The sequence below is a fragment of the Miniopterus schreibersii genome (assembly GCF_964146895.1).
Source record: "Miniopterus schreibersii genome assembly, chromosome: 8".
Classification (NCBI taxonomy): domain Eukaryota; kingdom Metazoa; phylum Chordata; class Mammalia; order Chiroptera; family Miniopteridae; genus Miniopterus; species Miniopterus schreibersii.
The window spans coordinates 1,986,898-2,013,849 of record NC_138109.1 but is presented as its reverse complement, the minus strand read 5'-3'; the positions used below and the strand labels follow the sequence as shown (position 1 = coordinate 2,013,849).

Here is a 26,952-nt window from a genome sequence, read left to right as displayed (position 1 = left end):
ATCATCACCATCACCACCATCACCACCATCATCATCACCACCATCATCGTCATCATCGCCACCATCATCACCATCACCATCTCCACCACCATCACCACCATCATCACCATCACCACCGTCATCATCACCATCACCATCTCCATCAACATCATCATCTCCATTACTGTCATCCTCATCACCATTGTCACCACCACCACCATCACCACCATCACCACCACCATCACCATCATCACCATCATCCTATCCGTCACCATCATCACCAATATCTTCATCGTCATCATTACTACCATTGCCACCACCATCATCACTTGCACCATCACCACCATATCATCATTATCTTAGCAATAGAAGCAAACATGTACTGAGCAGCTGTTACGTTCCGACCACAGAGCACTTGGCAGGTACTGTGTCATTTAATCTTTAAGACATTATGAGATGGTTGATTCTGTAATTTCCACTGAGGCACACAGAGGACAAGCAAGCTGCCCGAGTTCACACAGCTATTAGAGGATGATGTCAGGGATGTGAAGGGAGGCAGTGGCATTTTAAGCACTACACTGAAACGAGGAGGGAGTCCCAATTCACTTCCCTTACTGAGGGATCTTGCAAAGGGGTTCCTTTGACAATCCCAATCATTATTCCATGTAATGTTAGCTCCTGAGGGACTGCAGAGTGCCCCACATCACCAGGCCCCTCCCCCTTCTATGCCCACCAATGCCTGTGCCACAGACAGACAGGGAAACGTAACATGCCCCTTCTCAACATCTCCCAAAAATACAATGTACAACTCCCAAAACCTGGTTCCAAACATCCGTCTCTGGACAGCAAAACTGACTTCACGAATTCTCTCCGTCACTTCCTAAAACCTGAATTCTAGACTTTGGGGTGGCCCTGGCAGCGCATGAGCACAGATGGGAGTGCTGAGATGACAAGACTCCCACATCCCTGGCAGCCTGGTTGCCCTCGACACCTGCAATGCTCCTCTCTGAGTCACTCTTGCTGGATATAAAAACAACTGGTGTCTACGGAGGCTCTTAGGTGCCAGGCACAATGTTTTAAACTCGATTCATTCACGGAATCCTCACAGCAACCATTTAGGAGAGGCGTTTATTTAATTTTGCTGATGAAGCAGAGAGAGATGAGAACCTTCCCGGGGTCACACAGCTACACGCGGTAGAGCCCAGATTCACATGCTGCTGACCACTCGGGCACAGTCCCCAGACCCCCTTGCACCTTGAATTCTGCCTGAGATGTGTGAGTAGCAGTCACGCTCCACAAAGAGGGAGGGGCCTGGGTCTGCATCTGACCATTGCCGAGGCAACGTGGACTCCCGGCCCGGCATGCCCACTTGGGCTCTCGTGCCCCGGCAGCTTCTGTCACTTAGGTGGGACCAGCTGGCCTTGGATGGTTCCCTGGTTAGAGGAATTGTCCCAGGATTTCCTGTCTTTCCTCGCCTCGGCCTGGAAGCTGAGAGACCGCTGGCTGTCCCTTCTCAGCCTCCAGCGTCACTTCCCAGAATTAGCATCTCTCTGTATCCAAACACACATATTTACCCCCCCTTTAAATCTGTTTTGCTAAACAAATTAATCTCACCCCAGATTATATTATGAGGAACCATACATCTCTTCCAAGATAAGCATCTGTCGAGTTGGATTAGCGGCATCCGGTGCACTGGGAATTAATTTCCGTGGCCTTATAATGCTGTCCCCGGCGGTTAACTTTAGTAATAACAGAGGTAATCGGGAATAAATGGGAGCTTGTTTTCTCAGCCACGTCTGCGTGGTACGTGACCTGTGCCGAGGGGGACAGTAACGGGGGGCAGCACTCAATTCCATCACCACGACGGCTTGAGCTTATTGGGGTAAAAACGAAGGCTTCGCAGACTGCTCTGGGCGCCCGGCAGAGATGAGGAGTGGCAGGCCCGAGGGGCCACGCGTTCCAGAAGGGGGCTCCGCGGGGTCGGCCCGGGCCAGCCCTGCAGACCCGCTCCCGCCACGCGCCCGAGCTCCCGCCCGGCCCTGGCACAGACGGAGCCAGGTTTCGCTTTCATGGTTACGCGGCTCTCTAGGGAAGAGCAGCTCAGAAGGAAAAACACGGCTCTCTTGTCCTGGTGACGGGAGAAAGTAGGCCACGGAACAAAAACCACGCACTCTTCAGAAACCTGTCCAACCAGTGGCCACGGCCTGCCTGCCTGCCTGCCAGCCGGGATGCGGAGACTAGGGCGGGGGCCGAGTGCAAAGGGAACTGGCCCGGGTGCTGTGGGTGGGCCCCGAGGGGAAATCCTCTCCTTCCCCCTGAGTTCTGAAGACCACCCACCAGGGGCCAGCGGAGCCTCAAAACCTTAGGAAGCGCAGGAGCAAACCGGGGCTGGACGAGGATGCTGGTGCTCATGCCCTGGGAACTGCACCCCCCTTTTCCGAAGTTAGCAAATGTGGCTGCTTGTCGCACGCACAGGTCCGACCTATGAACTCGCGTCACACTGGGGAATGGGCCACAGCTTGTTCAGAGACCGGACGCTGGAGGCCCCTCCTCTGCACTCCCCTTGGCCCGTCGCGGCGTGGGGCAGCGGAGACACAGAGGCGGAAGAACCAAAGCCCTTGGTACCAACCTTCGTCCCCCAAACACCTCCGAGGACACGGCCGTCCCCAGCCTGAGCCCACCTGCAGAGCCTCAGCCAGCACCCCAGGGGGCTCTTCCTCCGGCCCGGCCCCCATCTCCCCTTCCGTCCAAGGCGAGTCCTCATTCCCGGCGCGCCTGGCAGTGGCCACCCACAGAGCCACGCCCGTGAAGGTGTCCGAAGACTCCACGTGGCCCCCGACTTCATCAGATGCGCCCACGCCCTGCCCCCGAGCTGGCCCCCGGGCAGGAAGCTCCGCGTTCCCGACGGCGTCGCCCTGGCCGGGCAGGGCCCATGGCCCCTCACGCAGCACAGCAGGCGCAGCGCCCGCTCTGGGCCCCTCCCCCCCCTCGAGCACACCCATACCCGCCAGCACACGCGCGTGGGCGGGTTCGCCCACAGGGCACCCAGCCCTCCCAGAGGCCCCGCACCAGCTCCTGACCCTCTGCCTTTGCTCCAGTGTCTGCTGCGGGAACACAGTCCCACCAAGAAGCACCCCCGGCACCGCTCAGCACCCTTCCCGAGCCACGTGCCCAGGAAACCCCTCACCCCAAGAGAACCCCAACCAGAAAAGAGGGGGCGTACCTGAGGTCTCCCCCGGAATCCGCGGGGGCTTGGTGTCTTTGCCGCCGTCTCTGCTGGGACTGGTGGAAGGCTCCGTTGTGCTCAGCCCAACCGGGATCCTATGCCTGGGGTCCAGGGGCGCCGTGACCCCCTTAGTCTGCAGTGTCATGGAGGTGGCCGTGGTGGCCGTGGCGGCCGTGGCGGCAGTGGCCGGGGTTGTCTTCCGTGTTTGGAAGTAGGAGGCTGTGGTGGGGCCGCGGGGAAACGTGTTGGACTCCAGGGCCTCTTCCTCCCCCGTGGGCCCCCACGCGATGAACTCGGTCTCCGTGGTGGGCCTGCTGCCTCGGAGGTCGAAGCTGTTGGGCCCGACCTCCTGCAGCTGCCGCCGTCCCCTCCGCAGCAGGGCCTGCTGGTCCGAGGGGGCCGCGCTGCCCACCGGGGGCGACGCGGAGGGCGGGGAGGGGCCCAGGGAAGGGCTGGATTTGGCAGCAGCTGGGGGCTTGGTGAGCCCCCCTTTGGGCACCAGGGCGGCCACCTGGTCCCTGGGTCTGTGCGCCCGTTTGGCGCGGGGACTCAGCATCTGCCCGTGACTGCGCTCCACGCGGGCCGGGCGGGGGCTCCACAGGGGCGCGGGGATCCTGGCCGGCTGTCCACTCTTAAAACTCCACAAGCGGGGCGGCCGGGGCGACGGGCGGGGCAGCAGCCGGAACTCGGGGCCGGGGCCCAGGGCCTCGCACGCGGGCAGGTCCATGGCGAGCTGAAACATGGCGATCAGGATCCAAGCGTGGCTTCCCAGGGCGCAGCCCGGCCAGCGGATGGACATGGAGCTGCGTGGGAGAGAGAGGGGCAGGTCAGTGGGGGACCCCGCGGCGCCTGCCCCCACGCCCATGGCTGGGAACCACCCTGCTTAGCGCTCGGCTAATCCCGACGTCAAAAGGGACACGGGGCCGCGCATTCCTCTGCTTCAAAGCCGGTTCCGAGATCTGTTCGCCAGTCCTTAGAGGGACAGTCCCGGCCACACGTGTTCACGAGAGCTGGTTCCCGCCCGCGGGGCACCTGTCACGTCTCCCCAAGGAGCCGCGATGCTCAGGTGGGGTCGGTAACCACCGTCCACTGCAGGCAGGGGAAACCGAGTCCCAAGCCTCCCCCGCACCCCCCGCTGTCAGCTGACAAGCCGGTGCCAAAGACCCCGCTTTGCTGAAAATGCCCAGAATAAAACCGGGGCAGCAAGGACCTGAGGGGAGGGATGGCAGGGAGGACCGGGCGACGCTGCTCAGGGTCGCAGAGGCCGCCCACCCGAGGCGGTGACCCCCACTGTGCAGCCACTTCTGCCGAGGTCTGGAGGGGCAGGTGTCCACTCTCAGGGCAGGTGGACCCATGGACTTCACGTGGGGCAAGAGCCAGGCGTGTCCTGGGCCCGCCACACCCTGAGCGTGAGGCTTTGCCCTCCCCCCCGCTCGGGTCTCAGTGGAATATGCACATTTTAAAGGCGCTGTGGCCTCGGCGTCTTACTGGGGAAAGCTGCTTATGTTTGGCCTCCTCTGGATTTCGCTCCGTCACCTGCGACCTGCTGTGGATCCCTGGAGAGCTCAGGGACGCACCAGCCCTGCCCAGGCGCCTCTGCTGGCACCGGCACTTCCCCCAGGTTACCTTCCGCGCAGGGGCCCTGGAAACCCTCGTTTGCCCCCTGCTCTGCTCGGGGCGGCCGGAGGAAGGGCCAGCCCCACACGGCCCGGCGGTGGCGGCCCCCTCTCAGGGCAACATGAGCTTCCAGGTGCGCTCACGGGGCGTCACGTGAAATCCGGGGCTTGGGCACAGCCACACGGAAGGGTGTGGGGATCCGGCCCCCGCGCCCCCGCCCACCAGCTTAGATAACTGGAAACCCGTTCCAGGCGCCATTCAAAGTCAGTCTCATCACCAGCAACAGTGGGAGACTTGACAGGAATCCAGGACCGAGTGACTGCTGCGGGGGGCGGCGAGGGTGTTCCCGCACCAGGCGCCAGCCCGAGGAGCTGCTCAGAAGCAGCCCGGGAACCGGAGCCCGGCTGTTTTCCCCTCGGGGGCTGATTATTTAAAGGGAAATAAACCAGCGAGTGGGGGTCACGGTGGGAGTGTGTGCACGGGAGCGTCCCAGGACTGTGGGGGGGGTTGTCTGTGGGTCTCTGTCCAAGTACGAGGCTGAGTGTGCAAGCAGATGTGGGCGTGCCAGTGTGTGTGTGCCAGTGTGTGAATGTGCAGTGCGTGTGCATGAGATGTGTCAGGGAGTGAGGGTGAGTCAGCGTGAGGGTGTGAGTGTTGTTGTGTGCCACCGTGTGGGTGTCTGTGTGGGTCTGTGAGGTGAGCGACCAGTGAGTGTGTTGGTGTTTGTCAGTACATGTGAGTGTGTGTATTTGTGTGTGTGAGTGTATCTATATGTGTGGGTTTGAGTATCTGTGTGTGTATCTGAGTGTGTGTGTATCTGAGTGTGTGTGTGTGTACCTGTGTGTGTGTGGGTTTGTGTATCTGAGTGTGAGTGAGTGTATCTGTGTGTGTGTGTATGTGTGTGTGTGTATCTGAGTGTGTGTGAGTGTACCTGTGTGAGTGTGTGGGTTTGAGTGTGTATCTAAGTGTGTAAGTGTGTGTGTGTGTGTGTGAGTGTATCTGTGTGTGTGGGTTTGAGTGTGTATCTGAGTATGTGTATTTGTGTGAGTGTGTGGGTTTGAGTGTGTATCTGAGTGTGAGTGTATGTGTGTGTGTGTATCTGAGTGTGAGTGAGTGTATCTGTGTGTGTGTGTATGTGTGTGTGTGTATCTGAGTGTGTGTGAGTGTGTGTCTGTGTGAGTGTATCTGAGTGTGTGTGTGTATCTGAGTGTGTGTGAGTGAGTGTATGTGTATGTGTGTGAGTGTATGTGTGTGTGTGTGTGTATCTGAGTGTGTGTGAGTGTACCTGTGTGAGTGTGTGGGTTTGAGTGTGTATCTAAGTGTGTGTATCTGAGTGTGTGTGTGTGTGAGTGTATCTGTGTGTGTGGGTTTGAGTGTGTATCTGAGTATGTGTATTTGTGTGAGTGTGTGGGTTTGAGTGTGTATCTGAGTGTGAGTGTATCTGTGTGTGTGTGTGTATCTGAGTGTGTGTGAGTGTGTGTCTGTGTGAGTGTATCTGAGTGTGTGTGTGTATCTGAGTGTGTGTGAGTGAGTGTATGTGTGTGTGTGTGAGTGTATGTGTGTGTGTGTGTGTGTATCTGAGTGTGTGTGGGTGTACCTGTGTGAGTGTGTGGGTTTGAGTGTGTATCTAAGTGTGTGTATCTGAGTGTGTGTGTGTGTGAGTGTATCTGTGTGTAGGTTTGAGTGTGTATCTGAGTGTGAGTGTATCTGTGTGTCCCTCTCCTCACTGGCCCCCCAGGGCTCGCCCTCGTCTCACTGACACGTGGGAGGGTGCAGGTGTCGCCGGTTGTCAGATGCCCAGAGGAAGGAGCGGGCGTCGCGGGTGCTAATCACCAAGGGGCCTAATCCCCGGATAACGAGGCCCGGTTTGCGTGTGTTGCTGCGGAAGTTGGGGCTGCTCATTATGCTAATGGCCCCGCACCCGGCTGTGCCGCGCGCAGTCTCTGCGCCGCCCGCCACGGGGCCCGGGGAGCAGCCCCCCGGCGCAGGAATTTAGGCCGCGTGAAGCTCCCCTGCACGCACGCGGGGCGCTCCTGTGGCCGCAGGTGACTCTGTGGAGATGAATGGTCAGGGCTCTGCTTCTCCAGAGCTCTGCACACTCAGGTGGAAGGCGGCCCTCAGGGAGTGAGATGCTGCTTCAGGCAGGTGGGCGCCTCGGCCCAGAGGGCTCCGCTGGCAACCGAGAGGCACCCCAGGCCCCAGAGGTCACCAGCAGCTCTCACAGGCCCTCCTCAGACGCCACTGGGCACCACTGGGGACCACCAGGTACTATCAGGTCCCAACCGGTATTATCAGGTCCCACTAGGTAACATCAGGCCCCACGAGACCTCACTAGGCCCCACGAGACCTCAGCAGGCCCCACCAGGTCCCATTGGCCCCACCAGGTACCATCGGCCCAACGAGGTCCCATCGGCCCCACCAGGTCCCATCGGCCCCACCAGGTACCATGGGCCCAACGAGGTCCCATCGGCCCCACCAGGTCCCATCGGCCCCACCAGGTCCCATGGGCCCAACGAGGTCCCATCAGCCCCACCAGGTCCCATTGGGCCCCACCAGGTCCCACCGGGCCCCACCAGGTCCCACCGGGCCCCACCAGGTCCCATCGGCCCCACCAGGTCCCATCGGCCCCACCAGGTCCCACCAGGCCCCACCAGGTCCCTTCGGCCCCACCAGGTCCCTTCGGCCCCACCAGGTCCCATCGGCCCCACCAGGTCCCTTCGGCCCCACCAGGTCCCACCGGGCCCCACCAGGTCCCACCGGGCCCCACCAGGTCCCACCGGGCCCCACCAGGTCCCTTCGGCCCCACCAGGTCCCACCAGGCCCCACCAGGTCCCACCAGGCCCCACCAGGTCCCTTCGGCCCCACCAGGTCCCTTCGGCCCCACCAGGTCCCTTCGGCCCCACCAGGTCCCACCGGGCCCCACCAGGTCCCACCGGGCCCCACCAGGTCCCACCGGGCCCCACCAGGTCCCTTCGGCCCCACCAGGTCCCTTCGGCCCCACCAGGTCCCTTCGGCCCCACCAGGTCCCACCGGGCCCCACCAGGTCCCACCGGGCCCCACCAGGTCCCTTCGGCCCCACCAGGTCCCACCAGGCCCCACCAGGTCCCACCGGGCCCCACCAGGTCCCTTCGGCCCCACCAGGTCCCTTCGGCCCCACCAGGTCCCACCAGGCCCCACCAGGTCCCTTCGGCCCCACCAGGTCCCACCAGGCCCCACCAGGTCCCACCGGGCCCCCAGGCAGGCTGAATGGGAGCAGCCAGGCAGACCTGCCGCCCGTCAGCACTTGGAGAAACATCGCCCAGGAAATGAAATGGCAGCACCCAGCCTGTGCCTGCCCCGCATAACTTCACGCAGGATGTTCCCGTGGCTCCTCACCAATCCTGCCCTGGAACTGGTTACCATAGAAACCCCTCCTTTCCACGCCACCCGGCTATTACGCAGAAAAACCAGCCAACTGCGAGGGCTGGGAGCTCGGTCTGCTTTCCTCCTCGAGCCCGGTGTCGTGCTTTCTAAAGCGGTGGGTTGGTTCGGATGGGAAGTACGGGGCCGGGGGCAAGCCCGGGCAGGGCCGCCCCGCCCCCGACGTGGGAAGCGCAGGGCAGGGCCCGCGGGGAGGTCGGGGCCCCCCTGGGCCCACTGCTGTCTGAGCTCCCAGCTGCCCAGGGCCCCACCCTGAGAAGGCCGGGCCCGGGTGGCTCCTGCCCAGCAGGGTCCCAGCCTGGACTTTCAAATGAAGACCAAGCTCCCCCGCCCCCCCGCTGCTTCCCCATGGGGAGCTCCTGTTCCGTCTCACCTGGTTTTCTAGGCTGCCGCTTTTCTGAATTAGTAAGATTCAGGGAGCTGAGATTCAATGCGATACCTTCCGTCTATTTCCTTCTTGAAAGAGAATCGCTGTCCATGAGGGGAGACAGAGGCACCTCTTCCACCTGAGGGGGCACTCCCCCCCCCCCGGGGGCAGCTGCACCCACTGGCCGGAGCCCCAGGCAGTGAGAATCCGGGCCGGGCCCGAGCTCACGCAGGAGCCCTGGGGCTGCACAGGGGCCGCCCCTGAATCTCCCAATGACATGGGACCTCAGAGGTGTCCGGCAGGTGGCCGGTCCGTCCCAGCCCCGCCAGGGACAGTGACGAACACCCCACAACAACCCCAGCTCCAGATGCCTGTAGACAACTCCTATTCCCAGAATGTCTGCTCTTGGGCTTGTCATCAGCTGGCTCAGGGGACAGGCCACCCTGGGAACAGCTCTGTGCGATGGAGAAGCTGCCCGGGCGCCGGCCGATTGCTTTCATGCTGCTGGCCTGGGGGTTGCAGCGGGAAGGCCCTGAGGACTCCTCGCCTTCTCAGACACGCATGTGTCTATGACATCGACGGAGACATCCCTTCACCTGGGGCCCAGGGACCTGGGAGCCCCTGCAGAGGCTCCCTGACGGCCTCAGCATGACCCTGGTCCAGACGCTTCCTGTCCCACCCACTTCTGGGGGTTCTTTGCCTAAATAAACTTGTCACTTTAGAACAGCTTCAGATTTGCAGGAATTGAAAAGGAGCCGAGTTCCCGGCTGTCTTCCCCACGCCCAGGGTCAACCTCCTACATCACCCCGCCGAGTCTGCCATCACCAGTCACCAACCAGAGGCGCGGCCACATCGCCATCAACGGAATTTCACTCTGTGCTTGGACTTCACTGGCTCTGCCCTCACAGGCTCTTTCCTTCCAGGACCCCACCCAGGACAACAGGTGACATCTAGTCGTCATGACTCCTTTGGCTCCTCTTGGTGACAGGTGCTCAGACTCTTGTTTTCGGTGAGCTGGCAGTTTGGGGAAGCTGGTCAGGTAGCTGGTAGAACGGCCCTCTACTGGGATTGCGGGGTGTGCTCTCCTGCTGAGACTGGGCGCTGGGCTCCTGGGAGGAACCCCAGGGTGCAGAGCCCCTCACACATCACATTCATTTGCTTTGGGTAGAACCCTCCAGATGACAAGCAGCCTCTGGGCATTGTCCTTCCCTGGAACACAGGGGTCCTCTTAGCACCCGGGGCAGCAGGTCTCACGCCTGGACCAAGGCTCCTGGATCTGAGCCCGGGAGGCGCTCAAGCCTGAGTGGACCAGGGACAGTGGCTCCTGCCCGCGCCGGGCAGCAGGGCCAGCGTCCTGCAGAGAAGGTGCGCTCGCCGAAACACAGCCTCCCCGCAGGCCAGGGGCATCACAGGGCTGCGCTCGAGAGACCCTCCTGCACACGCACGGCCTGCTCCTCCCGGGCCTGGTGAGGCGGAGCAGCCATTCTTATCCCCCCCAAAAGGGGCTTGAAGGTGGCTGACCCAGAAGCAGCGCGGTGTGGTGGTCGCTCGGGGCTCAGGGCCGGCTGCCTGACTTCCCGTCTTGATGTGTGAGCTTGGGCAGTCAGAATAGCCTCCCCATGCCTCAGTTTCCCAACCTGTAAAATGGGGTGAACATGAGTACCCACACCCCGGGGTGTCAAGGGGGCTCCTCGGTGAATACATTAGGTGTAGCTCCTTGTGAGCTCTTACAAGCGGCCCCGTGATAACTCCACCCCCCTCGTGGCCCTCGGGGACGTGGCCGAGGGACCCATCTCCTTCCCTGGGAGCTCGGAGCCCGGTCTGCAGAGCTCAGAGGCACGAGGATGCTGCTCAGGCTCCTTGGGTGTTGGGAGGAGACAAACGATAGCAACGCAGTTGCTGGCGTCTGGTTGCCTGGGCAACGTGCCCGCGAGCACTCTGGAGGAGTCAGGTGGTGACAAGTGGAGGGTGGGCAGCCCTGTGGGCGGGAATGTTCTCTCCCTGGGAATGGGGCCTCGGCCCAGCTTCTGCGGGTCTGACGCTGCAGCCCCTGCTGCTGTGCCCAGGCCCGGGTGCCCTCCTGCACCCGGGTCCGGGTGCCCTCCTGCATCCGTTCTGAAATGGGACAGTGGGCAGGCATCCGGGACCCCAGGAGGTGCCCTAGGCCCAGTGACTGTCTCTCCTACGTCACTGCGCCCAAGACATGACCAGCAGCTGCCCCACTGCTGGGCGGCCTCCCCAAGTCGCCCAGCTGCCCAGCCAGGTGCCCGGGGCCATACCTTCCATGTTCCTTCTGCAGGTGGGGACAGAAGTCTGAGACAGGCCCCCAGGACCAGCTGGCCCTTCCTGGGATCCAGCCCCGTCCCTCCTCCACTACCCTCTAGACAAAGCAGCAGACTCGGCAAGGCCTGGCCTTCATGGGAGCTGGGCAACAATCCTGCCATCCGGTAACCTCCACCCCCCCAGCAAAGTCACCCCGGAGCAAGGGTGCCCAGAAGGGCCTAGAAGGGCAAAGTCAAGCCTGCAACCCCCGCAGAGCTTCTCAGCCGGGGCCTTGGCGAGAATCACCAGCTGGTGGGGAGGGCGGTTACAGGACCGAGGCCCAGGCCCAGCACCAGGCCCAGCACCAGTAATGATTCCAGAAGCTCCCCAGGGGACCTGGGGCTGCGGGCCGAGGAGCATGGCTTGTTCCGCGCTGAGACCTGGTTGAATCCGACTCCATGTCCATTTTTAACCACAGAGAACAGGGGCCGCGGGAGAGAAGGGACGGTGCCCGCAGGCCTGGTGCCCGGTGACCCTGCAGAACAGGTCCTGGGTGGAGTGTAAGCGCACGTCAGCCCGGGCGCCTGGGTCCAGGCTCCTTCCCGACCTCGGCGGTGCTCCGCCAGGGTTGCCAGGCCCTGGAGATGCCCACGAGGAAGTTCTTACACATCACGTGGGAAGGCAAGAGCCGCTGCAGAAATGCACATCTGGGGGAAACCCGACTAAAGAGGAGCGAGCGTGGCGAGGAAGCACGAGTGGGCATACACAGGGCCCCCACGCAGAGGGAGTGGCAAGCTCGGCACCCAGCCGACGGAGCCACGGACACGGTGCCACTGGGATGGAGCGGCCCACGCAGGCACGTGGCTGAGCGCTCCACGGGCCTGGCTCAGGCCCGGTCCCCTCCGGGAGGAGCGGCCGTTACTCTCCTCGCGCAGAGGGAAAAGCACAAACTAGAAGCTGCGCTTCCCTCGGAAAAGACGCCCCAGAAATACCACCAGCGCGGGGGTGCCGGGGAGGTACACAGCCTGGAGACCTGGCCACGGGCGGGAGCGTCCCCCGCGGTTTCGGGTGCGCGAACGGTCGGAGAAATACACGCTCCTCCCGCGACTGTGCGTCTGAGACGCGGCCCCTCCCCGGTGAGATCTCCTCCCCGAAAAGGGGACCAGGGCGAATGCCTGTCGCCGCTTCCAAAGCGCCCGTTGAAGTCCCTGCATCTTCACGGGAAACGTCTATTTTGGTTTCGCTGCTATTGTTACGCTGGTATTTGTGAAACTGGTCTGCGTGCCAGGCCTGTTTAAGCCGACCGCGGGGGATGAGCGCAGAGGCAGGCGCTGCCTCGAGTGACAAGCAGGGCCGCCTGGGCTGGGGGTGCCGGCTCGCAGGCGGGGAAGGGCATCCGAGGAGGGGGAGGGCGAGGCACCGGAGGAAGGGCAACGTGGCCGAGGGGAAGCCGTGGGGTCAGGTCACCAGCTCACCCACAGAACGGCCTGCAGGTCCCCCGTGTCCCCTGGGCACGGTCCCCCGTGGCAGCCACGTGCCCGCCTTGTGCACGGGGATGTGAGGATGAGATGCTGGCGGGGCTCGCGGAGGCCCCGCTACACTCGTTAGGAATGCAAAGGAGGCCTGGACGCCGGCCACGGGAGCTGACTGCAGAGCAGCCGTGCGCCCAGCGACAAGACAGGGGCTCAGCGAGAGGAGCCCCAGGGGACCGGCTAAGGGCTCCAGCCTGCCCTGAGCCGCTGGTCTCTGACGTCCAGATCCCCGGACCACCCCTCAGGAAAAGCTGGGGTGACGAGTCCCTTCCTGGGGTGACTGCTCAGAGGGGCTCGGTGCGGCTGAAGCATCCTGGGTCCTCACACACCAGGAGGTAAACCGAGGCAGGGCAAATCAGTAATTTAAGAGCTCAGAGTGGGCACTGGGAAGGAGAGGAAATTCCAGAAGCACCTGAGAGGGTGGACACTGGGGTAGGACCAGGACCTCGGGCTGCTGGGGGAGGGTCCCTGCAGCAGGCAGCCAGGCATGAGGGAGGGCAGGGGACCTGGGGGGTCCCTCTCAGTCTGTGATGGGCATGATGGGGGAGGGGGAGGGCTGGCCCAACACAGTCAGCACCCAGCCCACCTAAGGGGACTTGGGGAGCCCGGATGTCCACAAGCGGCCTCTCCACCCCCTGCGGAAAACACGTCCCTGTCTTCAGTCCTTTCCCCAAGTGTACATGAGGCTGAGATGGAACAGGGCCTTTGCAGGGGACCCAGGGCTCCCTCGGTGGCCTGCTCGGGGGCAGGGGTGCTGAGAACAAGTGCAGCGGGCCGGGAGGGCAGGGCTCTCCGGGGCTCCTCCGGGCCCCCGCTGATATCCCCACACCCACAGATGTGACAAGAGAACACAGTAACTTGGACACAAGCTGGAACTTGCAAAAGTCGGGGGGGGGTGGTCAGCACACAGAAAACTGAACCGCAGCCTGCGGTGGGCACGTATTCAGTTTAACCGCAATTTAATATTAATTACTCTTTAACACTAATGTTCACTGTGCCTCTTAATTTCTATTTGTATCCAATTATCCCACAACCATTAGCACCGGCCCCCGCCTGCTGCCGGCCAGCACGCAGCCCGGGCCTGGCTCACGGGCGCCTCTGCCACGTTCAGGGGAGGCTGCAGGAGCCAGGGGCTCGCGGGCCCCCGGGAACAGGCGCTTCAGCTGACCCACGGCCCGGAGGCCGGCGGTCAACGCGCTGGGGTGGGTTCGGCTCTGCCTGGGTGAGCCCGGGGGCTGCTCGGAGGAGGCCATGGGTATTGGATGCCCAGGAAAAGTTTACCAGGGAGAGGGGCTGGGGAGAGCAGGAGGAAGGCTGTGGCTTTATTTGTGGGGCCCCCTTGAAAAGACCCAGCAGCGGTCAGGAAGGCGGCGGTGGGGAGCGCCCAGCACCCGTGTCCTCTGGGGGTGTCAGGAAACCCCCCTCAACAGTCACTGAGCACTTGGTCTGGGGCAACGGGGCTGGGTTCTGACGTTCACGAGCTCAGTCCCCAGAATGACCTGATGATGGAAAGGCCCCCTGACTCCCTGTGCCTCAGCTTCCTCACCTGTAAATCTGCGGAGAGGTAACCTCGGCGGATGCAGTAAGTGGTGAACTGGGGTTCAAACCCAGGCTCTCAGCCCCCCAAACCCCAGGTGCCCCACTGCCTGCTATTTGGCCTTACTGACGTGCGGGGCAAAGAGAGGCAGTTGGCGAATGACCCTGCAGGAGGATTTGGGGGAGCGGCCTGGAAGCCGTGCACTCCTGGTGACCCCTTCCAGAGGGGATCTGTGGGAGGGAGTGCAGGGTGCTGTCCCCCAAGGGTCATGGGTGCTGGAGGGCCTGGCATCCACCCTGCCGTGGGCCAAATCCCGCCAGGAGCTCCTCCACCTTGTGCCCGGGAGGCGAGCCTGGGCCTTGGGGTCCAGCCTTGGCCCGACTGTGGGGTGGGCTCTGCCAACTGCACTGTCCCCGCCATTAGCACTGAAAGTAGGTGTTTCAGGTGTAAATTGCTTGTTTCATCATTAATCGGGCAACCCTCTGGCAAATAAAATGATTTAACCGCCTTAATCAGCTGAATTCATCCCGGGCGCTCTTCTGATTGTCGGTAATGGTCTCTGAAACCTCTCTGCAAAGAGGGTGCCGAGTGTTTCTCTCTCCTTACTCTGGGGACACCGTTCTCACTCTGGGTCTCGGGATCACTCCCCCGAGAACGAGACTGTCCCAGACCAGAGCCCTGTGCCTGGTCGGCCAGGAGCCCCACAGACAGAGGGACAGGGAGGGAGCCCCCCTTTCCCCTGGTCTCCAAGGCAGCCCCTCGGCCCCCGCGGGCCTGAGCACCAGGCGAGCCTCGCCTCCACCCCAAACCCTGCGGCCAGGCCTCTGCTGTCCCCGGGCACATGGGCTCAGGGAGCGTGTGACTAACGCTAAGGCCGTGATCTCTCTAAGCCTCAGTTTCCTTCACCCGTCAGAGAGGAAGCAGCCCCTGCTGGGGGGTCTGTGGGGGCAGCCGCTGGGACGGTCTTGGCCGCCATCCCCGAGGGGGCCCTGACCACCGCCCGAGCCCCCGCACCTCCCGTCTGCGGTCCCGAGTCACAGCTGCCCCAGGAAACGACCGCAGCCGTGACCACTGGCTAGGGGGTCGCCCGGTGGAGGAGGCCCGGCGGCCGTAAGGACCGAGTGGGGGTGAGCTGAATCCCTGAAGCCGCTGAAACCACCGGCGGCCGCGTGCCCGGCATGTGCCGTCGGGAGCAGATTCTGAGGAGGAAGCCCTGCCGTCGGGGCTACGGAGGGGTTTGCAAAGGGAACACAGGAGGTGGTGCCAACCGGAGGGAGCCCTGCCAAATCTGGAGTGTCGAGGGCCACCTGGGTCCCTCTGTCTGTCACCTGGCACGTCCTGCCTCCCCAGCCAGGCAGGCCTGTGGTACCCAAGTGAACAGACCTTCCGCGCGTGGCCTCGGGTTGACCAGATGGCTGATCGCAGGTCACCAAAGGCACCTGCTCTGCAGTGGGCTGTGCACAGGGCGCCCGGCCCGTCTGTGCCCTGCCTGGGGGAGCGGCCACTGCCCCACAAGGGGTCCTGTCCCTGGTCCTTGGAAGAAGCTCCCCCCAGCAGCAGCCTGGGGACAGAGAGGCTGCGCATGGCGACTTCTCCCTGCTGTTGGTTAGGGCCGTGGCTGCCGCCAGGCTCCCGCACACGGTGAGGCACAAACCGTTAACAGCCTGCAGACCATCTGCCAATAAGCCTCCGCGGCACGGCACCGAAAGACCCCCAGATGAGCGTCCGCGTGGAAGCTGGTGACACGCAGGCCTGTCTGTGTCCTTCCTGCTGGACGCTGGTCTCGTCCCAGGGAGGCCTCGCCCACCCCGCGGGCCTGGCGGGCTGCACACGGAGTCCCACGGACGAGCCGGGTCTTCCATCTGACGCCCGAACGAGGTCCCTGTCGATGTGCGGGAAGGGCCAAGGTCGCACCCTTGTCTTCACAACTTGTGGGCCGGGAGCATTCCTTGGCTCCTGGCTCTGGACGTAGTCACACTTATGTGAGTCTCGTTGACCAGCAGGGCTGCTGTCACCCATGAGGACGGCCACCGTCACGTGGTCCAGAGGAGCCCTTCTAAGAGGGGAGACCCCGCAGCGGGGGTCGGCTTTGCCCTTGGGCTTTTTCCCTCCCACATGGTGACTCGTGATGAAAAAAGGCCAGAAGACAACGGCCTGGGGCCAGGGCTGATTCCAGGCTTCAAGGGCGCCAACGGGCCCCACGCAGGAGGAACTCACTGGCTCTCGGGGAGGCCGGGGGAGGTGAGCCCCCCAATGCTCTGGCCCCTCCTCCCCTCCATCGCTGAGCCTGCTCCTCCTGTACTTGCTGCCCTCAGTCGACGTGCCCGAGCCTCAGCATTCCCGTCTGTGAAATGGGGAGGCGCCCGCCGTCTCAGACAGTTCACACTCAGCTCTACTCGGAACCAAGCAATGAGCCCGAGGCACCTACAAAGACCTGCTCAGCCCAGGGTTCGACCCAGGAAGGGAGACGGATCCGGAGTGTCGGGGCGTCAGAGCAGGAGAGGCAGAGCTCCTGAGGACCTGGGGAGTCGAGAAGTGGCCTGTGTTTCTCTCCTCCCGTCCTCTCCGCCCCCACCCGGGGGCGTCCCACCCACAGCCAGGTGGGCCCCTGAGCCGCCCTGTGTCTTGCTCCCCGAGCCCTCTCTCCTGAAGCTGCTGGCTGGGAAGGCAGAGGCTCGGCTCCGAAAGGTGGCCCGTAGCTCCCTCTCCCCCGGCAGAAGGGGCGTCCCCGGCTCCTCCTCCCCACCTGCCCCATGAACGCTTACACCTACAAGGTGTGCCCACCCCAGAGCCGATGGCACGGAGGATGCTTTCCACGGAGGAAAATAGCCTAACAGCGCCCCTCACACAGCCAGGACGTGCTCCGCCCCCCACGGGCGTGGAGCAGCCACGGTTCCTGAACCCCGGAGCTCACGGGCAGCAGGAAACTGAATCCACGGAGGGGGGAGCCCTGCACACCCAGGCCCTGCCCTTCTCCCCTCTCCACCTGTCCCGGCTCCACCCCCGGCTCTCCAGGGACCCACTCAGAGCTGGCACACGGGTGATGACCTCAGACGGCGGCGGAATGAATGGGAGAAAGGGCGGGCGGGCGGGCGGGCGACAATCTCAGCCCAGCCAGGTGAGTCTCGGGATGTTCTCCAAGCTCTGAGGCCAGAGGCCAGAACCTGAGCAAGTGTCCCCGGGAGGAGCAGGCCTGGCGTCCTCTGCCCAGGACGGAGCTCAGGGCTTTGTCAGGGCCAGAGGGAGAGCTCTCCTGCCCTCGCCGCCGTCTAAGCCTGTCCCTCTGCCCAGCTGGTGTCCGCGAGGGAGCAGAAACGCCTGGACAGACGGACCCAGCCCTGCGTCAGGCCAGACTCCAGGCCCCAGCGCCCTGCCCCCGCCCGCCCGCCCCCCGCACACCCGTGGGTCTCCCAGACTCCCGCCCGGGCTGGGTGCGGCCTGGGCCTGGCCCTGCTCCCGCAGACGGCCGCCTCCCTCCCCTGGCTGCGGCTGGCAGGCCGGGACACCGACAGCGCGGCCCGGTTGCCGCCCCTCTCCGCGGCAGTCTGTGGCGATTCTGCCCGCTGTCCGCGCGGCCGCAAACACGGGCTTCCAGAGGCCTTCGCCAAACAGTGCGGGCATTTAGCGTGCGGGGGGACGACAGAGGGGCATTTCATCAACCCGCCTGAAGTCACACTTGGTGTTTGTCCAGTCTAGACAAAGGGATTTTGTATGAGTTTGGCTGTTTAATCAAAAGACTGCACCTGTCTCTTTGATTTATCTGACTCTTCCCCTCAGGATTTTAAGGCAATAACGGGTGCTGGAAAACACACCATTTCAAGCAGGACTTGCTCAGAAGTTTATCTTTGCAATATTTCCAAATCCGCCCCAATTCTGATGTCAAAGCCCTATTATTTAGCTCGTATATCATATAGGTTACGAGACACTAAGCTGTAATCCTGCAGAGAAATGGCCCATTTCTACTCCCTGGCAGCCCAAAGTCCGGATAAAAACCCCTCCGGAAAGAAGCCGCTGTGGCCCGAGCCCCTATGTGGCAACGCCGCGCTGAACCTCTCATCCCCGCTGTGACGGAAACACCTTCTGCGTCTCTGTATAGACCTCCCCGCACCTGAGAACACAGCTGCCCTCCTCCCCGCCCGCGGCTGGCGCCGCCCAGGGCGGCTTCGCGAGGCGGCGAGCGGCCGGCACAGGCCTGGCCGGTGGCCGGAGGCGGGGAGCACCAAGGAGGGCAGAGCCCGCGGACCCGCGACCGAGCCCCAGCCAGCCCCCGCCTCCCTCGGGGAGGCACAGTGGGGCGAAGAGTGCCCGCCCCAGACTCAGGTCCAGAATGTGACCGTATTTGGAAATAGGGTCTCGGGAGGTGTGATTAAGATGAACGAGGGCCCTCGCCGGTGCGGCTCGGCGGTTGCCGCGTCCTTTCACTTATTTGAGATAATGGGTGAAGCCAGGCTAAGCTTTGAACAAAGAAAATTTATCCTAAAGGGCCGCTCGGCTTTTTTTTTATGGGGACACAGGAAAGATAAAGTTTACGGTACAAAACCGGCAACGGCGACCCATCGGGGGTGCGCAGACGCCTGCACGCAACGATCCTTGGTGTTCGCGATTCCACTGCTTCCCCGTCAGCGGCGGCGGGGCCAGAACGGTCATCTGTTTGGAAACAGGCGTTGACAAAACAAATTATTCATTTCTGCAGATTCTTTTAAATGTTGAAAATGAGCCGCATGTTAATAAACACTGACTTTATCATCACTGTAATCATTCAAAGTGTGTAGACATTTGGGGGACACACCCTGTCTATGAGCCTGTGCGCGCGCGCACACACACACACACACACACACACGCACACACACACGCAGCACACACACGCGCACACACACGCGCACACATGCACATGCACACACACGTGCACACGCGCACGCACGCACACACACACAGGCACACGAACACACGCACGCGCACACACACATGCACACGCACACACACGCGCACACACGCACACACACGCGCGTGCACATAGCGATGCCCGTCTTGTCGGTTCTGCATCTCTGGGGAACCCTAAGACAACTGGTGTCTTCCTAAGGAGAGGGGAGGACCCACAGACGCGCGGACAGAAGACGACCACCCTGAGGGACAGGCGGAGCTGGGGGCGGTGCAGCCACAAGCCCAGGAATGCCGAGACGGCCAGCAGGCACCAGGGGCCGGACGGAACCAGGGAGGACACGTCTCTGGAGCCTTAGGAGCCGGCACAGCCTCCGGAACTGAGAGGGAATCAACTCCCGTGGCCTTCGGTTCCCCAGGAGACTAACCAGAGGGGCTGCTTATGACCTGAGGCCCCGACCAAAGAGCTCAAGACACAGGGACCATTCAATCATCCGTTTCTTCATTCCCTGACCCGGCAAATGTTTATTGAGTGCCTACTATGCGACGGTCCCTGTCCTAGGATCCAGGGGCAGAGAACACAAGGCGCGGCCCTCCTGGAGCTTATATCTGCATTCCAGGGAGAGGAGACAGGCAAGACCCAAGTCAGGTAGGAGGCGGAGGGTATCCGACAGCCCTGAGCGCCATCCAGAGAAACGGCGGCACCAGGGAGTAGGACGCTCTCGGTCCTTGACACAGGACGGTGCCTTTATGACCGGGAAGGGCTGCGGGCGTGCGGTATGGAGCTGTCTCCCGGGCCCAGCTCCCAGCCAGCCGCTTGCCCTTGGCCTTCAGGCACGAAGCAGGCACCCCTGGTTGCGCGGTTCAGGCACTTGCTGTGTGGCCTGGGTGAGTCACGGGGCCTCTCTGTGGGTTGGTTTTCTCAGCTGTCAAATGGGGATAACGAATGGTGAGGACCAGAGAAGAGGCTGCCCATGGTCCTGCCCTGTCCGTGTCAGCGACTACAGCCAAACCCCGGTTCTTGAAAGTCTCCCGTCTTAAACAACGTGTTTCTCAACCCGACATCCCTTTCACGCTGATCCCTGTGTGATCAGTCACGCGTCTCTCGGGTGACAAAGGAGAGGATGCTCGAGCACGCGTCAGTTTACCGCTAATCCTCGCACTGTTAACATCTCAGGAAACTGTGCTGTGAATATTTTCATAGTTTTTTGCTTCTGTTGCTGCTTATTATTAAATTTTCATTTTTTACTGTAATTTCATTTTTTGTTAAATTTTCATTTACGTTTCAAGTCCTTTTTGTTTTTAAAGTACTTATCTACAGATTAGATAGTACATTAGACATGCACTGTACGTAAGAAAGATTAAAACAGGGCATCCTTTGGGGTCTGGAACGGATTAATTCAATTTACATTATTTCTAAAGGGAAAAAAGGATTCAAACAGCCTTCTGGAATAAGTTTGAGAATGGAGGTTCCGTTGTATTTGGAACCCATCAGATAGAGCAGGTCACCACGGTGGTGGACAGTCACGATGGTCTCTGCCTCCTGGTGCTCACGCCTCCTACAGTCCACTCCCCTAGGAGCCGGTGGAACCTCGACTCGTTTCTAACCAACAGAAAACAAAGGGGGCAAAGGGGGTGATGTCACTTCTAGGAAAATGTGACATAAGATCCTAACGTCTGTCTTTTAGGGGACTCTCTCTTTGGCCGGCTCTTAAGCAGCAAGTTGCCTCGCTGTGGGCTGCTATTGGGAGAGGGACACAGGGTGAGGGCCTGACAGGCGCTGGGCCCTCGGTCAGGCAGCCTCCGAGGAGCCTCGTGCTGAAGCAGCATGATCTCAGCAGGGGGTCCTCCCCCGGTCGAGCCTCATAGGAGACCGAGGCCCTGCCGACACCCTGATTGTAGCTCTTGTGCTGTACACAGGCCCGGGCTCCCAACCCACAGAAAGTGTGAGACAGCAAACGTGTGCTGTTTTAAGCCATCATGTTTGTTACACAGCAATAGCTAACTCATACAAACACCGCTCACCCTTCAAAACAGGACAGGCACTGCAGGGCACAGGCCTGAGCCGATTCGCCAGCATCTGCGACACACTTTCTGTGCAAGACAGTTATAGGACTCACAAATATGCCTCCTCCCTCACCTGGGCCCCTAAGGTTGCTGTGAATTCAACAGGGGTTAGTAGATCAACGTGGCCCCTGGACCCAGAGAAAGGGACATCCCATTACATTTGCTGGCAGGGCTGTAGCTACTACAAGCAGGTGCCTCCATCCACCCCACCGGGGGCCGCGGGACCCACCACCCACCCACCGCCTAGGCCACACTCTCCCACCCACTACTCATGTGAATAACAAGTTCTCCACTGCCACGTGCTATTTATACTTGTTATAAAAACGGATACGTCAGCATTGCAATCGGAACCAACAGTCAGCTCCAGGACCGCTGTGGACAGAGAAAAGCAGAGTCTCGCTTTCATCATCTACGGGATATATTTAGCAACTGGCTCTCGATGACCCAAACACACACTCACACGTGCGCCTGTTTAATTTTTGGAGTTTTAAGCCATTTGCATGTGGAGCATTATCTGGTCCCTTCTTTTGAGGCAGATCTCCACTCCGCGAGCATCCGCTCACTGGCTTTCAAAGGGTCCCTCCCACAAACCACGGCTCCACGCCCCCCGCGCGGCAAGCTCTGGTCTCAGACGTTAGTTTTTGCTTTGTTTTATTATTCTATTTATTTACGTATTTATTTCAATCCTCACCCAAGGATATTTTTTCCATTGCTTTTCAGAGAGAGGGGAGGGGGGACATAGATGTGAAAGAGACACATCAACTAGTCGCCTCCTGCACGCACCCTAAGCAGGGCCAGGGATCATGCCTGCAACCCAGGTACAAGCCCTTGGCTGGAATTGAACCCAGGACCCTTCAGTCCCCGGGTCTATGCTCTAACCCCTGAGCAAAACTGGCCAGGGCAGTTGTTTTAAATCCTTCGCTCCCTCCTCAATCCCCTCTCTGTCCTCTGCTTGGCGCAGCGGAAGGGCCCAGAGGGGCGGGACCCGTCTGGGGGATGGCAGAAGAGCCACTGGCCGGTCCCCGCCGAGGCCCTCCTCCGCTCTAAACAGCTCATTTACTACAAATAAAAGCGACGAACCTCAGCAGTGTGCTCAGCGGCTGCGCACACCGGCAGCCCCTGTCAGCAGAAACGGGGCGCGTGAGGTTGGAGTCCTCAACTTTCAGGAGCCCTAGTGGGAAACATGCAGGGGACCTCAGCCCACCCTCACTGTCTGCTGAGCTGTCCCCTCGCAACATCCCGCCACCTGTCACGGAACCGAGGCTGACACGCCTCCCCTGGCAGGACACTCACCCTCCCCGCAGGCGGCTCATTTCATCACTGGGCACCTCCTGCAATGACAGTGTCACCGTTCACCTTGAACCAGTCCCAGCCGCCCTGTGGCTCCTGCCCGTGGCTTCCCATTCTGTCACGGGGCCCTGTCACTGTGAGCTCAGCTCCCACGGCCTTGGTCCCCTCCGGACTCCCCCAAGCCTTCTCCCCTCCTGGGTGAGCAAAGAGCTCCAACATGTCCACATGTCCAGTCCTGCCCACCCATGGGGTCAGCACACACTGTCTAGACACCCATGGGGACACGCTGGGCATGTGCCAGGGGCTGGGACCCGGGAGGACCCCTTGCTCTCTGGAGCCTCTGCCCCAGTGAAAGCAACCAGAGAGTCACCAAGGCCATCTGAGATGGTCCCACTGCCTTACAAGCCAAGAGGGGTGCAATGGAGTTTCAGGGAGGCCCCTTGAGACAGACCGGCCAGGGACACGCGTTAGAACAGAGATTGCAGGGCTGAGAACAAATGAGCCGAGGAGAACACTGGGCCCTGGGACACTCTAGATGGTTGCTTGTGCTTCTGGAATGTTCTCTTCATGGGTCCTGGTGGGACCGGGTTGGCCCAGTCGTCTCTGCCAGGGAACAGGAGGGATGCCATGGGCGTGGGTCGGGATCTACACAGCCACCTTTGAGCCACCCCTGGGGACTCTTGCCAGCTCAGCACTTGCTGGGTGTGGACGAGCCTGCCAACAGGGCCGCCGGCCTGTCCACGGGGACCCAGGCGTGGGCCGCAGGGGCACAGAGGCCGGTCTGAAGGAGGCGGGTCGCTGAAGGATGCGGACACGAGCCTGTGTTTCTGCCAGTTGGAGGGGTCTCCTCTGCCTTGCTCCCTCCACCCCAGGGCTGGGGAGGACCCGGGCTTCTACCCTCATCCACCGACACAGCGCACCCGTGGGCCTTTTTAGCTCCTGGAGGCAGCATCACTGCATTCGCCGTTCCTGCTCCTGGCAAACCCAGTCCCACAAACCCCCCGGAGTCCAGAGGCTGGCATTCTCAAGTTACTTTTCCGTTGCCTGCCCCTTGGTGCCACGTCAACTGCCCCCTTTGGTGCCAATGTCAACCCTGAAGCCGGGATGACAGACGAACAGGGACAAGGAGCCCCGGTCTCCCTCGCTGAGCCCCATCTGCTCCGGCCGCCAGGTGCACATCCAGGTGCTCTGAGGGCTGGAGCTCAGAGGCCCACCGTCCTCCCTCCCCTCCCACGTGCATGTGGTCTGAAAGCCGACTTCATAGAGTCCCTCAGACGGCACCGGCCTCACTGTCCCTGGGAAGGGCGGGTGCAGAGCTGACATCGGGGCCCCAGGGGGACAGGAGGGAGGACCAGATTCCAATCTGGCCAGCTGGACCGCCACGTCTCATGAGATGCTGCAACCAGACACCTCTCAGAAGCCAGAGGCCTCTTGGAATTCTTTGCCAAAGTGTGGATCTGTCGTAAATAAACTCAATTTGCACTTCCTTCACACAAATTGTCTTTCTTTGGAACTGGTAAAAAAAAAAAAGAGAGGAAACGAGCCAGTGCATAGCAGATGAGACCGGAGGAGCGTGACTAGTACACGGGCACAGAAAACAAAGTGAGGAGGCCGGCACACGGCCCCTGGGCGGCAGCGATGCGAGTGAACCAGGAGAGGAGCTTCCAAATGTGCCGAGTGCCCCAAGCCACAGAGGGGGAGCCGAGTGACCCCAGAGCCGGCCAGCCTGCACAGGGCCACGGGGTCAGGGCCACGGGGCCAGGGCCACGGGGCCAGGGCCACGGGCGGGCTTCCTCTCCAGCACAGGTGTCTTGCGTCCCCGCGGGGAATGCAGTGGCCTTGACACTGCTGCGTGTGTTGACTTCCCCGTACGCCCAGGATGTGCTGCTGATTCACGGAGACACCACTGTCCACCTCCCCCGCTCTCCTACCCACCACGCCTTGGGCCATGTTAAATGGCTTTGGCTACAGCGCTGCCAAGGGTGAGATTCCGTGAGAGCCCCGGACCCTGGTGTGAGACATGCTGGGCAGTGAAGGGCTTAACCTGCGAGAGAGGCCTGGCCTTTGCCCGTGGCCTTTGTCCTGCCTGACAAGAGTGTTTCCCAAGGGGTCTTGGCCACCAAACAGCCTAACAGCATGATTTAAGGTGAGGCTTTGGGTCATCTGGTATCTGTTTGACCTCCCACGGGGCTGGGGGCTGAGGTCCACCGTGTGGGCAGTCAACCGGGTCTGTGGGACTGAGCCCCAGGAAAGAGGGAGGACACCAAGGCTCAGGCGAGCTTCCCTGGTGGACAGCACTCCACGGGCATCGTCACACACGGTGCCCAAAAAGGAAGGTGTCCCGGCTGCAAGGGGAGAGGGCGGCTAGAAATCTGCGACTGGCTCCTTCCTGCACTCGGCCTCGCGAACCTCCTCGGTGGCTGGTCTGAATCTGTGTCCTTCCCGTGTGATAAACCTGGGCTGCGGGGATCAGGGCTTTTCTGAATATGGTGATTCCTTCTAATGAAGCGCTGAACCTCGGGGCGTCCCGGACCTTCAAACGCGACAGTTGGTGTCAGAAGTGGGGGTGGTGCTGGGGACCCCAAATGCTACAGCTGGTGTCAGAAGTGGAAGTGGCCCTGGGGACCCAAATGTTGTAGTTGGTGTCAGAAGTGGGGGTGGTGCTGGGGACCCCAAATGCTACAGTTGGTGTCAGAGGTGGGAGTGGTGCTGGGGACCCCAAATGCTATAGTTGGTGTCAGAAGTGGCAACGGTGCTGGGGACCCCAAATGCTGTAGTTGGTGTCAGAAGTGGGAGTGGTGCTGGGGACCCAAATGCTGCAGATGGTATCAGAAGTGGGGGTGGTGCTGGGGACCCCAAATGCTGTAGTTGGTGTCAGAAGTGGGGGTGGTGCTGGGGGCCCCAAATGCTGTAGTTGGTGTCAGAAGTGGGGGTGGTGCTGGGACCCCCAAGTGATGCAGTTGGTGTCAGAAGTAGGGGTGGTGCTGGGGACCCCAAATGTGCAGTTAGTATCAGAATGAGGGTGGCCTTAGGGACAGCGCCCTCCAACTTCACATGAGCATGCTTGTCCATCACTGGCCCCAAGGGGGTTCGGGGGGCCACGGTGGCCCAGAAGATGGGATGGGTTGAGCTCTGGGTCCCGCCCTGTCCCTCTGGCCTGCTGCCCTGGCGCCCGGGCCTCACAGCGACGGGACGGTGTTCCCCCGCCTGCAGGAAGATGCTGGAGCCCGTGGCCAAGGCATCTCCACGGCCACGTGGTTCCTGATTCATATCTTTGGGAGAATCTGTGTTTGAAAACGCTGAGTGCGGCGAAGGAGGCACAGGAGGCGGCCCACGGGGATGAAAGGAGGCCTTTGTTTGCACAGAGCCTCTCCCAGAGACCCCAAAATATGGCGACGGGGGGGCAGAGGGGGTGCAGCCTGCTGACTCCGGCCCGCCCCCTGGGAGATCAGAACCGGCTCTGAAAGCCTCTCGCTCCCACGGGCGCTGCGGAGACGTAGCAGAGGACAAGGTCCAGCGCGCCAGGACGCCCCTAAAAAGGTGTCTCCCCAAAACCTAGGCCCCCAGTATCGACTTGCTCTGTCGCTGGCTTTGCTGTCCCCTCCAAAAACGAGAGGGCAAAAGAACATTCAGGAAGAGTCCTGCTAACCCAGCTCTGCTCCTGCACTCACACGATTTCCCGGCCACGCTGCCAGCAGGTTCTCGGGACAGGAAACCTCAGGTGGGTGGGGCTGGGCCACCGGTGAGACTCCGGCCTTGTGGCTGCTCGGTGACCCGCGGGGGACAGCAGTTCCGGGGACCAGCAGCCAAGCGGGCACTGGGCTCCTGAGCCAGCAGGATACGCAACAGGCTCAACGTGCAAGGTCGGCGCCGGGGAAGCTCCGCGTTCAGGGCACGTGGCCGGGTCCCCGGCCCCAGGTCCCCGTGGGGTCTGGGCAGGCATCTCGCTAAAAGGACACACGTCAGCTGAGGCCACGTGGCTCAGCTCTGAGGTCCAGGAGGAGGGGACGCAGGACTCACGGACAGTAAGAGTCACCCCGGGGGCAGCGGCCCCAAACCCCTCCTTAGTGCAGAGCTTATGGAACGTGCTGCTTCTCGGCGGAGGGTCACACAGGTGCGGGGCTGCGTCCAGCCCCAGGGGCCGCAGATAAAGCCCGTGGTTCAGAAGTGTTGGCACCGAGACACGTACCCCCAAGAACCCAAAGCGGGGACTGGAAGAGACACCCGTGGGACTGTTCCCAGCAGCCAAAAGGTGAACCAGCCTAAGTGTCCGTCGGTGGGTGAGTGGTGGAATATTACTCGGCCATGAAAAGGAATTGAGCAACGATGCTGAGTGAGAGAGGCCAGGCACAAGGCCACATACTGTAAGATTTCATTTGTGCGAACTGTTCAGAGCAGGCAAATCCGTGGAGACGAACGCCGGCTGGGGGCTGCGGGGGGCTGCGGGGGGCTGCGGGGGCTCCGGCAGGAGGGATGAGAAGTGACCGCTCCGGAGACCCAGTTCCCTCTCGAAAAATCGGAATATGCAACGAGCTGGCGGCGAGAGCTGCACGGCCCCTATGCACTAAACGCCGCGGGAGCGCACGCCGTAAAGAGGTCGATTTTATGTGATGTGTATTTTACTCCAATAAAACGATGTTAAGTGTTGGCTGAGTCCAGGTCCCTCCTATGAAATCCAAATATGCCCCTTGGCCACTGACATAAATTCTTCCAGCTTGAGGCCCGGTGGGATTCCCGAATTCCTCCCCGAGAGAGGGTCCGAGGCGGCCGGGAGGGG

General features: G+C 61.5%; 1 protein-coding gene across 2 annotated transcripts in view; it reads right to left on the bottom strand.

Moving 5' to 3' along the window:
- The window catches only part of AJAP1 (adherens junctions associated protein 1), a 75,469-nt gene that overhangs the window by 38,685 nt on the left and 9,832 nt on the right, over positions 1-26,952 (bottom strand). For both annotated transcript variants that reach the window (XM_081145625.1, XM_081145626.1), the window contains exon 2: positions 3,203-4,008. In XM_081145625.1, the coding sequence (XP_081001751.1) occupies positions 3,203-4,008 (806 nt within the window). The remainder of the gene's footprint in view (positions 1-3,202; positions 4,009-26,952) is intronic.